Consider the following 13985-nt stretch of genomic DNA (forward strand, 5'->3'; position numbering starts at 1 on the left):
TTCAGGGAGTTGTTAGATGTTTTACGGTCATTTAAACTGCATTGCTATCACATATTTCTCACACATGCTGAAATTAAGTTGCAGAAAGTAAACTACATCACGGGAAGTTATTAAACAAACTTTGTCATCTAGTCTATTATCTGAGCTAGTTGGCTTTACTTTAATCTCATAAAAACATAAGTCAATTTACTCAAAGAAAATAGTCTCTTGAAACTTCACTTATTTTCGATAGGGATTAATCATTGAAGACAAAACGACTCCATTTAAGTGTTCTGCACGCTGCAATATGAGATAGGGCGTTTACATACCAGACTAATAATATTCATGTTGGTTGATGAAGGAATTAAACATGAATTGCTTTCTCTTGTGCTGACTGTCCCAAAATGATGCGCATATGTGGGTTGAATGTGTGAAAATGTTCATTCAGCGTAGAACATTCATTCAGCCTGATACGTCCAAGTCTACAATATATTTTTTTGTTTTTATTAAATGTTTCATAATTATATGTTATATTAATAACATTATGTTCAATAAACAAGCAAAATCGGTCGCTGTTTATGCTCAAACCCAAATGTGTATTGTCATTCGGGGATCAGGAGGGGACATACTAGAGAATTCATACTGGCTACGTCCGACACAACACGGCACAACGTCCTCCGACACGACAAATCGAAATAGAAAAATCTTCCACAAAACGTATCACCTATATATATGACGTTATCACGTTTGAAGATAATATACTGCAGTAATATTTTATTATTCCACCATTTTGACAGTCAATGGGTCGTGTCGTATTGTGTCTTGTCGTACCACGTCATGTCGGATCTGGTGAATAAACGCCTTTAGTCCCGAACATACAGAATATAATCCGGACTATGATAGTTGTTCTTGACATAGTCGTGTGGACACAGCTATAACATAGTTGTCAAGGAGAATCAGATTTATAGAAAATCAAATTTCCATGATTCTTAAGGATTAAGATTTAAGTATATAAGAATCTTATTAATATAAGTATTAATTCCCGGCCGCTATAATTTCAATTCATCTCATGTAGCCTCATGTTAATTAATTAATTAATTTGTGAGAGCATTTCTCCCTTGCTTTCTATCACTTTCTGTTTTGATTTCTTCAATTTTTCGTTCTTGTTTCTAAAATATTTGATCTTCACTCTGTTTTCTCCTTATTCCTAATTGTTCTTTTTCATCTTGTTTTAGGCTTCATTTCTCGCTTTTTTGTGCTGATTTCTTTAAGTTTGCTTCCCTCAATCTGCTTTTAGGTGCATTTCGAGGCATATTACACTATCGGACTAAGTCTAGTCTAATATGTCTCGGAATGTACCTATTGTTCGCGTCACATTATCCCGTCGCTAGAAAGGACAGTCACGTAATTGGTTAAAACAGAAGTCAAGCAAAGGTTAACAGTATGAAGAGTCAAGAAGGACAGTGTTAGACCTTACTGTAGTGGTTACGTACAAAGCTAATAGCTAATAAAACATTCGAAATGAAACTAATAAAATACGAACGCAAGTTTGATCTAATTTTAATTAGACTGAATAAGGTTACTTTTTCTTTTTGCATACTTTTAGTCTTCTTTTGTTGTCTATTTTCTCAGTTTTCCCTTCTGCTCTTGGTAATAACTCCCATAGTCGCTTCCCTCGAAGTCGAAAACTGAAGGCTTATGCCACTGTCCTGGCAAAATATTCCCTCACTGCACACTGCATGGTCTTCATTAGCTAAATTAGGTGTAGAAAAGTAGTATGTAAAACTCCATTCATCTGGAAACAATTGATATATAGCAGATAACAGGCCGCTTTGAATCGAGCGTTTTACATAATCTCTTCTTTCCCTATTATTTATTCCGCTCTCGACAGTTTCATGTCTTTTCTTTCCGATACAGTACTTAAAGAATAAAAGCTGGAACTACTTCAGTACGCCTAAGATCTTGAAAGCCACTTTACTAGGAACACTGCGCAGTCGACAATTCTACTCGCGTTAATGCCAGAAAAAATCTTTATAAATCAATTTGCTTTGTATTTAGCACTAGCTTTACCTTTTTCGCTTCCCGAGGCAGTCTAGACAATAAGTAGATAAATTTTCAAATAAAAATTCTTGGCTTCCAATTTAAAATCAATCAGAATAAATCTCATCTGCAGATCGAGTAATCAACGTCGATTCAAAACATTATAAACTAGTTTCAAATTTACCTCTAGACTGCAATAACCTTTTTATTTCACGCACTTGTATCTAAATCACAAATGTTAAAATGCAGTAAATTTGATATAAAATTTGGATTCTGGCAAATCACTTTAGACAAGTATGCGGATTGGAAAGAGTAAAATCTAATTACAAAGCTATAAAATAAACATGAAGCGAAGTTCTCTCTTCTCATTTAATTGCTAATTTTTAATTTCTTCCTAGTAATTTAACTGATAAACTTTATGTGTGTAACAGCTCAAGGATATTTGAGCATAAAAAGAATATCTGTCTGAAATATCTGTACCACTCGCGACCTGTAGGCCTACATTTGGGAAAAATCAATCCATTGCGGAAGAGTAAACTTTTCAATGATCGACATTACGCGTTTTTTTGGTCAACGTATCCCAATACGCCCCTCCCGAATTTGAGCTACGCGTGTCCTTTGAATAATTGTAAGGCAATAAATATAACAAATTGCAAGATATTTTTTTTATGGTATGGAAGTTAGTATAATTATATCAATCTTGTTTGTCCGTTAGAATATATAAAGGAAAGGGGATTTCCGGTATGGACAGACAAGAATCTACGGAATTGCTGTCTACTATCTGATATACCAATCGTTGATACATTAATAAACAATTCCCTCGTAAACAAATAACATCTAAACATTAGTTAGGTAAATTCCATTTACCAGACCGGAAGTGTTTTATCTTCAAGTTAATGACCGGAAATGACGTAAATAATGCAATAAAAACATTATTTACTATCGTAATGTCGATTATCTGACGAGTGGTTATGAAACCATTCGACACTCTTGTCTCTGACAGACAGTCACGAGTCTTATTTCCTTACTGTGGAAACTCATCCATATAACTTCATTATATTCGGGAAATAACTACACACTTTTTACTTATGGCCACCCTATACGATTTCCCAAAACACATTGAGATTGTGAATGATAATTATTATAGACACACAAAATTTCCAATCTTTGGCCACATCAATGTTTGACAATAGTTATCTAAACTATTTGCTACTCGTCATGGTGGCATGCACAATTTGTATTCGGTTGGCAATTCGCTAATTTTGAGCAGGTCACCAACATTGGATAAACCATTTTGGTCACCTGTTGGCAGTTCACCAAAAATACACAAAACGTTTTTTAACTTTTGCGTTCCCAAGTTTGGTAAATCTGTTGACGTCACCGATTGTTGTAAATCATATTGAAACGTGTTGGCAGCTCACCAAAAAACAATCACCAAGCCGTTTTGTAACCTGATAGCGTCACCAAACCATTTGTATCCAGTTGACATGCCACAAATTTTGGATAATTCTATTGCTGTCTTAATTGTGGCAAGTCACAAACCTCTATTTGACCACTTCGTAACCTGTTGACAATTTGAATAACCCTTTTGGCATCACACCAGTTTTCAATGTGATTAAACCAATCATTGAAATTCCCTAATATATCACGTTGATAACTAGCCAGTTTTTTATAACATGTTTCTACTCTTACCACCTTTTCAAATTGTGACACGCCCATGTGCTTAAAATACATTTTTTTTTAAAGGATATTATTGTATAAAAAATGTATTGAGCTTATTTGTTACTTTTTCAATACCAAAGCAACAAAAATCACATCACTTAATAAAGATTTAAAGAAACTAATAAATAAATCAAAGTTGACAGCTATCAATCATCTTGACAAATACTCCACCCATTCTATTGGTGCATTCTGGTCTATTTTGAATTATAATCTGCTTTTATTGCAAGCACGAAAGAAAGGAATTGCAATTACGTGATCCATCATGTTGTAGCTTTAAAAATAATTCAAACAGTAAAGCTTCACAAATACGCGGGATTTAACGTTATTTTACGGTACTCAGATTAACCAAGAATACCACTTCCGGTTAAGAGCTAACTATGATAAAATGTCACGGAAGATATGATCGTTGTCAAATAAACCACATAATAGTTTGCGATCAAAGTATGTCTAGCTAATGTTTTTGTGATTCGATGTTGGCCTAATTTTCTTATTAGCACAGTTTTCGCGTTGGGTTCGAAAACTAATTACTTGGAAGAAACACATGTAACCTTTTCTTTACTTCAAATGTATTGATGTTTCAATAAAAGTGTATTTTGCATTGGGCAGACAGTTGTCGCTCATATCAAGAAATTCGCCACTACAAGCAACTGCGTATTAGATTCAGACCAATGATCATTCTGACCACAGAACACTGCTCTAGTTAAACACGGTGGGTCGTATTCTGAACGTAGCAAATAGGCACCTGCTGATTTCTTAGGCGTCCGATTGCTCGGGTCTACTAATTCCAAAGATCAATCAGATTCTCTCAGATGCCACCAGTTGATATAGTCGTTGAAAATCCAGATGCTCCCAAATTCTGTCAGTACTATTATTGGCCTGAGAAACTGTTCATATAATACAATGGTTATTGATAGGATTTAAACAAGTTTTCTTACTTCAGCAATATCTTGTCAATGTATTTGTATTGTGTCAGATATGCCAGATATGTTGACAATGTGTTATAAATTCGTGAATAGTAATATAATCTGATCAAATCAAGTTAACCATTTAAAGGGATTGTAAAGAGGTTTTCAAAATTTTATATGTGTATGCATGGGGGATACTGATAGCATCAGTTTGCATCATTCCAGTTTTCAGGTTTAGTAGAATTGCTAGAACCACAAAGTGATTGGAATTTGGAATGGTACAAATTGATGCTATCAAAGTCCCCCTTACACAGTAAATAGTCTTCAGAAGTACTAGAAATGTGTGAAAACAATTCCTTCAAAAATATCTCAAACTAGTAATTTAACCCACAATTTCTGTATTCCTCTTTTCTATAGAGTGTACCTTATATAACGAGTCGTCATTTTAAAATTTAAACGCGGATAATTCTGGACACACATGGATTTGAAGGCTCAATTTGGACGGTGAGATGTGAACTAAATTACTGATTAGTTCTGATAAAAATTGGTCAAAAACAATGGCGCACCAGTCCCTTTACATTTTGCATTGAAAATGAGCTGTTGGGATTATCACTCGATAAAATGATGGTTAACACATTTGAGAGAAAATATTTTATAATCTTATATTGTTCGATTCCATACGCAGCAAAAGCTTGAAAATTCAATCTTGAAATTCATTTGATCTACTTGAGTACATGTTACTTCGATTCAGATTAGGAAACTAGCTTTACTTGGGTCGTTTTTTACACGATTATTCTTAATTTTGTATTCTATCAGTCAACTTTGAATCTTCATGTGTTGGTCGTATATGATTTTCGAAAGATTTTCTTTCACCCGAAGCACTTTAAGAGTGTTCTGTTAAATGACTGCTCGAACCTGTATTATCAGTTAGTAGATAGGCAAGTTTTCCACAGTACCCAAGATCATTTGTCCAGATGGTGATTATGCACACGAAACACATTGTTGGGAGCATGAGATAAGCTGAGGTCAATTTTTAGTAAAATATCTTTCCTCATAGAACCCCTTATGACCCTGAATAATATTCTCTGTTTGTTTGGCGATTCATCATCACGAGATTTTGTTACTTTCAGGACGGATTAAAGAAACGAATGGAGCAATTGAAACTCAGTATAGAAGAAGCTACTAAAGCTGTAGAAATTGAAAAACAAAAGAATGTCGAGTTGTTGAAGAATATATTTCCCAGTGATATTGCTCAACGATTATGGCGAGGTAAGACCAATTTTAGTTTTCCGTTCACAAGTTCATCATGTAGCCACCAACTCGTCTTCACAATCTTAAAGGATTACGATCTCCGTCGAATACCTTGATATATCATTAGACACTTTTTATGTTTTCGCTAGAGTAATAATAAAAAACGAAACCCTAAATCCAAAACAACATTTGGGCAAAACATTGGTAACAGCTAATGAACGTTTCACATGAGGAAGTATTTCAACCATAAGTGAGTAAGTATTTTATAATGAAACGTGGTAACAGGTGTCTAGAGGAGTTAACAGTACAAATCCAACCCAAACTGCATTTACAATCTTCTGTGATACAAGAAAAGTAATATACTTCGAATTTTCGCCGCGTTCAAAAGTCTCTATTTGTTTTGTTTTGTCATAGTATGTATAATTCACATTAATGGTGTTTCTCGCATAACTGCACAAGCTTCTCAAAGGACAATGACTTCTTTTGTCAAGTTCAGTTTATCAGCAAATTGTGGTCAAGCTCAACGAGTGAATATCTGGAGAATCTTGACTAAGAAAGAGTGCACGGACCTCGAGTTGCTTGGTTAAATATTGACACATCGTTTTGTCTCTCGATTCCTGTCTGTAGGTGAAATGAGGCCATAAAGTGCCAAAGGAATAGTTGTTCATCCAGTATGAATATGTAATCTATATCTCTTGTACCATATTGTGTAAAATGCGAGATTTGACTAGCCCGTACTTGTGTACAGGTTTATTGATTGATGTACAAATAACACTTTAACAGCTGTACAAGGTATTGACGTAAGCTGCCTTGTCAGATCCGGGTCGGCGCCCCAACTCGTAAATCACGATCCCACTTTCAAATTGTTCTTGGTAACAAAAATCTACCCGAAAAGGATTGTGAAGTGACTGCAATCATAACTGACTTAACAAAAGGGGACGGGGGCGGATGCCAGGGGTTTTTTTCCCCCCCCCCCCCCCCTCGCAGCCCCGAATGCATGATTTTCGGGCAAAAATCTCATAAGTATTTTAGAAATTCGGGCAACCTCAGGTATCCCCCCCCCCTCTCCCGGACGTTAAACTGACTCCGCCACTGGGACAATGTCCGTCTAAGGAATCACCAGATTTAGACGAGGAAAGTTTGAAATAATGCCATTACGTTGTGGAGGCTATTTCATATCTTTGTTCAAGTCTGATCAATTTTTAATAGTTGAGATAAGATTGGTGAAGGTATTTCAATGCCCTTTATACATTACAACTGTCCGGAAAGAAACTGTAAATTAATTCAATGATATGATATACAAATAAACCCTGTGTATACCACCTTAGCTCTAACAAGGAAAAAAACATAGTATACCCCTTCAAGCAAAGCATGTCGTTGCTAAGCAAAACATAAATGTTAATTTTGCGAGCTGTCTTATTAGGTGTGCTCAACTCTCCTTATCCACAATTAGATCTTTGTGCATTTGAAAGACATCACAAATGACCTGATGACCTTTGGTTTAAGTAAGCAGAAGGTAATATTGACTTCTGGGTCATTTGATCAACCATTTTGTGAAGGAAACGTGATTATAATGCCTTCATTTTCTATGGTTTCTAGTGTTGTATGCCTATATATATATATACCTTAGAAATCAATATTTCTTTTAGCCATACTTGAGTTTGATTCATGACCTGTACATATACCATGCCCATTAATCTTATAGTTCAATCTTGTAACCTAAATATGAGGTTGTACAATCAACGACGAAGAAAAAAATCGGCGACAAGTATCAAACTTATTTGATATAATCTTGTCGTAGAAGCGCGGGCACACGAGAGATTTTAATCAAAATTCGACCAAAAACGTTCGTGTGCCCGCAGCATTAGCGGGACAAAATCCACAAAAGCAAGTGCCAAGCTCATTATACTACCAAGGTTTCTTCAGGAAATCGTAGGATTTGCACCTTTGGCTTGAATGGTAGTATTGTTGTGTCATAGACAGGTTTTGATTGACGTGCAGGAAGCACAGACGTCTGAAATAATATATAGTTGATGCATTTTCAACAAGCAAACCTCCACTTTAAACGGGTGGCTACAAATTTAGCATGGCCATAAGTCGACAACTGAATCTAGAACAACCATGATCTAATATGTCAGTGTCTAGAAAAACCTGGAGCGAACGTTTTTTATTTCAGAAAATAAATGCAGACTAGTGCTGTAATTAAGAGGTTTGGATCATTACTTTGCCCTGAAAATGAATAAATTAAAGAATTGTGATAGAGAAATGATTAGGGTTGTCATTTACTTCCTGTCAGACAATTAGGACTCTTGACTCTTTTACTTCATTTGTCTTCATTATTTCTTACCATTCAATTTGGGAAAATTACTCTCAACACAATAAATCAATTAAAATATTCCAACAAACTTAACTGAAGGGATATTAATTGTGGTTCGCCATGTTAGCTCTTGAAGCCATCTTGGTTTACCACTTTTGCTTTACTGCCAAGGTAATTAATCTCTTCAACTGTCATATGTGACGATTGTATTATGATTTAGTGGTAATTATGATCTGTAGAGACCTTTGGGTCAAATATATTGGTAAACTAGCAATCAGAATAAGGCAAATAATTCTTCCTCCGAACGCAGTGTACAATTAGGACATTTTTTCCGAGAAAGTGGCATTGACGCACTTCGATTTCATATTGTGTAGATCGAGTTGTTTTGATTCATGTGATGCAAAAAGTAAATTAAATAGCGTATTAGTATTACGTCTTACATTTTTTGTATTTTGCTCATAAAGTGATCAATGCCTTGAAAATATGTAAAATAGTCTGTAGAAGTACTATAAGACATGTACGAAAATCGCATAATTCCTTCAAAACTAGTTCAAACTTGGAAATTTACTCACTATTTCTATATTTGTCTGTTCTGTATATCACAGAGTATCTTAAATTGACGAGTCGTCATTTTAACATTCAAACGCAGATAATTCTTGATATACATGGATTTGAAGGCTTAAATTTCGACGGTGAGCTGTGAACACTATTACTGATTGACTTTGCTAAATCAATTCTAGTTTCTGAGACTAAAGTATGATTTGTAAAAAAAATGGCCTACCTCTCCGCTTAAACGAGGCACATTACACATGATGCATCATATCATGTTTTGAACATATTAAAAGTAAATGCATGAAAATATACAGTATAATATGCTAAGGAAGTGGTTATATAAATCGAAAGAATCTTAACACTTTGTAGCTGGTCAAGTGCGATAATTCAACAATAGTTCATAAAAATATGACTGAAATTGAAATCTGTCAATATCTCAATACTTCGTCGAGTATTTGTTCGCAAAGTTAGGTAAAAAAAAAAACCAAGGCAAGATGAAACCACTACTTAATCGAGGTCAAAAGGAAACCAAGCGTTTGTTAAACTTAATTCTTTAAATACCCATTGCGCTTTGACATTTCGGTCGAATAGAATAGAAAAGAATATACGAATCGCAGCCATGGAAAGATCGATCAAAGCAACCTATAATTTGGAGTGTTGTGATTACCACAAATTGCCTTGATTTTCTCCTTCTGAAGACAAGTTCGACCAGGAACCATTCAATTTGATTCAAATCAGTCTCCAACCCGAGGTTATATGTTATTGCCAGCAACAACGATTTGCTGACCTCGAATTCGATTACGATGGCCGTAGAGAAATATCATGAGTACCATGATGAAAAGATATTGACTTAAAAACCCATTCAAGCTGAGAATAATACTAAGAGAAATTGAGAAAGGAATTTATCTCGTTTTTTTTTCAATTTCGGGGAAGGGAAGTTTTGATTCCCCCAAATGTACAGGATGTTCTAAATTGGAATATGTGGTTTGGATCGCATTTCATTGGACTACTAATGCAGGGTGCTATGAGGGTAATTATGCCAAGGATATCGTTTAGGCGGAACATTTCCCATTACTCGCCAATCACAAGTCATTGCAACATGCCTGACATTGCCGGGTCTTCATTAGTCAAAAAAAGAGCAGAGGCTATTTATTTCATTACATTCGAGCAAGAGTCATATAAATTTACTGTTTTCTCCAGCAGAGTATTATATGAAAGCCTCGGGCTCTTAAACCATCGGACATTTAACTAACAAAGGCTGATCCTAGCTTCTCCTCCCTCTTAGAAATTCCTTTGACTGTTTACAAGATAATGGATGCCTTTTTATAAGAACTGAAAAGAAAGGAAAAAAATCCAATATACGTCTAATTATGACAGCTATCAATACAACGTGAAAGAGAAACGAGAGTAAACGACAAAAGAACCCCGCGGTGGTCTCATAGTCTTCTGCTAGCTGCTAAAAGAGTGTACCAATATTTGCTGAAATTGATGTCTTTCAGCAACTGACAACCCTGAAGCAAATTGTCCATTAGATGAATTAAATTACTTCGTTTACTATGAAATCCCTTGAGTTGTTTTAATTTACCATCCTTAAACAAATATCACTCCATTTTACTCATGATTTAATCCATTAATATGACGACCTCGACAATACCACTGGGGTTATAATGACTATAATGCAAGTATTAAGAATTCGAGTTATGAACACCTTCGTATCACGAAGCCATAAATATGTCACTGCCATTTTGAATGAGATGACTGTTTAACTATAATTAAATCTACTTTTATGATCTGATTAAGATAACATAGGCCACAAGGTTTCTCCGTTAAGACTTTCAGAGTTGTCATACTCAGTACAGTGGCATTTGGTGTTTCTTAAGTACAGATTGGAGAAGTCAATCCTTCTTTCTCCATTATTGGACCGGTTTGTTCAGTCAGTCCATAATTGGAAAGCGATAACTCACAATTTCTCAAATTGAAGATTTATTGTTTTCTACTGTCTGCATTAACGCATGATATAGTAAATAGATATACCCGGATCATAAAGTGGGGGTTTCTAGCTTTTTATTTATGCATTAATTAGTCTATCTTAATGCTTCCATAGTTTCACTTTTACACATAAGAATGCTCGACACTTAACACAGGTGTGCCATTTGTTTTGGGGGGTTGATTTTTGTCTTGAATGGTTGTACATAGTCTTCAGAAGTACTAGACATGTACGCAAATCACATAATTTCTTTAAAAATACTTCAAACTAGGAATTTCTATATATCACAGAATATCTTAAATTTTAACATTTAAACACAGATAACTCTATGCACACATGGATAGAAAGGCCGAAAATTCGATTAGCTCAGCTAAAAAATTCCAGTTTCTGCGACTAAAGTATGATTGGTCAAAACAAAAAATGGCCTACCTGTACCATTTACTGCACTCTGATTGTAACAATTTGTCTTAGATTTGGTTTTTCTCCATTTTAGATGAAACTGTCGAGCCAAGAAAGATTGATGATGTGACGGTACTATTCAGTGATATAGTTGGATTTACTGCTATCTGTTCTTCCTGTACTCCGATGCAAGTCGTCAATATGTTGAATTCTCTCTACACCCATTTTGATAATTCCTGTGGTATAATTGATGTTTATAAGGTAAGAAGAATTTTGTCTTCAAATTACTTTAAAGGACCAGTCATGTATCAACTCTGTAATATTGTTTTAAGCAGCAGTGTGCCTTCTTGGTGACTACTTGCGTTAATCTCTACATATGTTGGGGCCTTCAGCAAGAACAGTGATGGAAGAATGTATCATGAAAGTGGTTTTAGGTCATGTCAGTCATGACCAGTCATGTATCAACCCTGTAATATTGTTTTGAACAGCAGTGTGCCTTCTTGTTGACTGCTTACGTTAATCTCTACATATGTTGGGGCCTTCAGCAAGAACAGTGATGGAAGAATGTATCATGAAAGTGGTTTTAGGTCAACTGGCGATTCTAAGAAAGCCAACGAATTCGTCGTATTAGACATAAGCGAAATGCTGATATCGAGAAATTACTGGTCACATCACTGTTATGGTCTACAATAAGCTCAAGGTCAGTCATGACCAGTCATGTATCAACCCTGTAATATTGTTTTGAACAGCAGTGTGCCTTCTTGTTGACTGCTTACGTTAATCTCTACATATGTTGGGGCCTTCAGCAAGAACAGTGATGGAAGAATGTATCATGAAAGTGGTTTTAGGTCAACTGGCGATTCTAAGAAAGCCAACGAATTCGTCGTATTAGACATAAGCGAAATGCTGATATCGAGAAATTACTGGTCACATCACTGTTATGGTCTACAATAAGCTCAATTTCTTTGCTAAAAGCTAAATAACATGAGCACAGATTGACAAATGTAAATGTGGACTATTGGCAAAGAAAAGCCGGGTTCCTTCAAAGACAAATAAGCAAATTGCGATTTACCGACAACAGATTCAAAGTTACATGTGTACAAATGCAAGATATGTAACCTTTCACAATGTTGATCTTGCGTGAATATGAATATCCTGATTGTTGTTAGATGTAACGATAATGGTCATAATGAATATATTTGTGAGTTGTGAGGGTTATAAATACACTATCATAAGTGCATGTTGATATGGACACATTCGGAGAGCTTCGTGCTTCTTGGAGAGAATTTTCCTCTACGTTTCTCAAAGGTTATTCAGCTCTTTTTGTAAAATTTTTTTCATTATCAAAAACGTCGTAATCTGAGAGTACTAATTGTTAATTAAGCAGTTTGACCTAGTTTCGGTGATTGGCTCGTTATATTTAGTTGAAATCTATAGAAAACGTAGGGGAAACAAATCCGTACAGTAGTTTTCAAACAGCTTGCAAAAAGCATAACGAACTTTAAAAGGTTATGTCACCTTTTACATAAAGTTTTGGCATTAGAAAATTAACGGCTGGATTTTTAAAGTTAGTTATGGGATACAATTCTATTGGATTTGGTTTTCACAAATTTAGGGAAAAAAAATTCGACCTACAAAAAAGCGGTGTGTTCCTTTAAGGAATGTCTGGCTTTCAGTTACGATATGCATAGGATTATTAGAAATGCATATATCTTGACATCTTGCGGACCTCTTTCTATCTGTTACAATTGAATTGTAAAGTATAATATATGATATGTTGATGCTTTTTTCTATATTTTTAACAAAGAAAACAATATAAATTCATATGAATGTGTCTATATCGCTCTAGAATTGATGTATTGACATTGTATTTAACAGGGTAAATATAACAATGTAAACATGGATGCTTGAAAGTTGTAATAGATCCTATGATTGAAAAATGTATGGTTGAATCTGACGGCAATGGTTTAAAAATAACATATTTATTTTACGCTTGAGGCCATTGATTTTGAACCTAATCATTGAATATAATTTCGATTCACAAAAGACAAAATTGAAGTTCATTGTGTTCAAATCAATTTTAATCAGATTTTTATCGATTGGTTTAAAGTCACTGATTTACTTCGTGGTTTTTGTTTTGTTTAAGCTGATATCTTTTTGGTCGTATTTCTTGAGACCTTTTGAACCTTGAACATTCCAGTGCATTATAGAGCCGGAACGACAAATTTTGATTCAGTTTAACAATATCAAGACTTCTATTGTTAGTATGCGATGTGCGGTTCGATATCGACAAGGACCACTGTATACATTTGTTACATGTTAATATGCCTAGCTCATGGTTGGTAGTTGGTGTGATCTAAAACATTTTGCTCTCGACTCGATGGATAGTTTCCATTTTGCTCTTATTGTGTTATTGATAACGGGTATTGCAGTGCACAGTGACAGAAATTGTGTAAAGACACTATGTAGCACACGGTGTATGAATGACGAGGGCTTTTTTCCATATCAGCCAATTGGAACATCATCACTGACGAGAAAAATGGATTAAAAAAACTCCAAAGATTTTATATGATCTATGCAGGAACCGAAGCCCAGGTCAGCGAACAAGTGTCTTAATTCGAACTACTTGTAATCAACTGTATGCATGATTACATTTCATGAACACCCGAAGCCACTACTTGTGTTCGCCAACTCGACCACATGAAGAGGTCAATATCAGTTCAATATGCAATTTAGTGATGCGAATATTGCTAGAAGCTAATGAATAATACAGTCATGTATTGTTACTTATTTCTCACTCTCAATGGTCCAGCATATACAAGCTTTTTGTTCA

The 13985-nt window shown here is 35.1% G+C and overlaps 1 protein-coding gene across 1 annotated transcript in view; it reads left to right on the top strand.

Annotated features, from left to right (window-relative positions):
* Positions 1-13985, top strand: part of LOTGIDRAFT_111288 (hypothetical protein) — a gene marked incomplete at both ends in the record, with an annotated part of 78161 nt that overhangs the window by 51766 nt on the left and 12410 nt on the right. The window contains 2 exons of the mRNA XM_009049093.1: positions 5777-5915; positions 11247-11413. Of these exons, the coding sequence (XP_009047341.1) occupies positions 5777-5915; positions 11247-11413 (306 nt within the window). The remainder of the gene's footprint in view (positions 1-5776; positions 5916-11246; positions 11414-13985) is intronic.

Source organism: Lottia gigantea, assembly GCF_000327385.1.
Source record: "Lottia gigantea unplaced genomic scaffold LOTGIsca_13, whole genome shotgun sequence".
Classification (NCBI taxonomy): domain Eukaryota; kingdom Metazoa; phylum Mollusca; class Gastropoda; family Lottiidae; genus Lottia; species Lottia gigantea.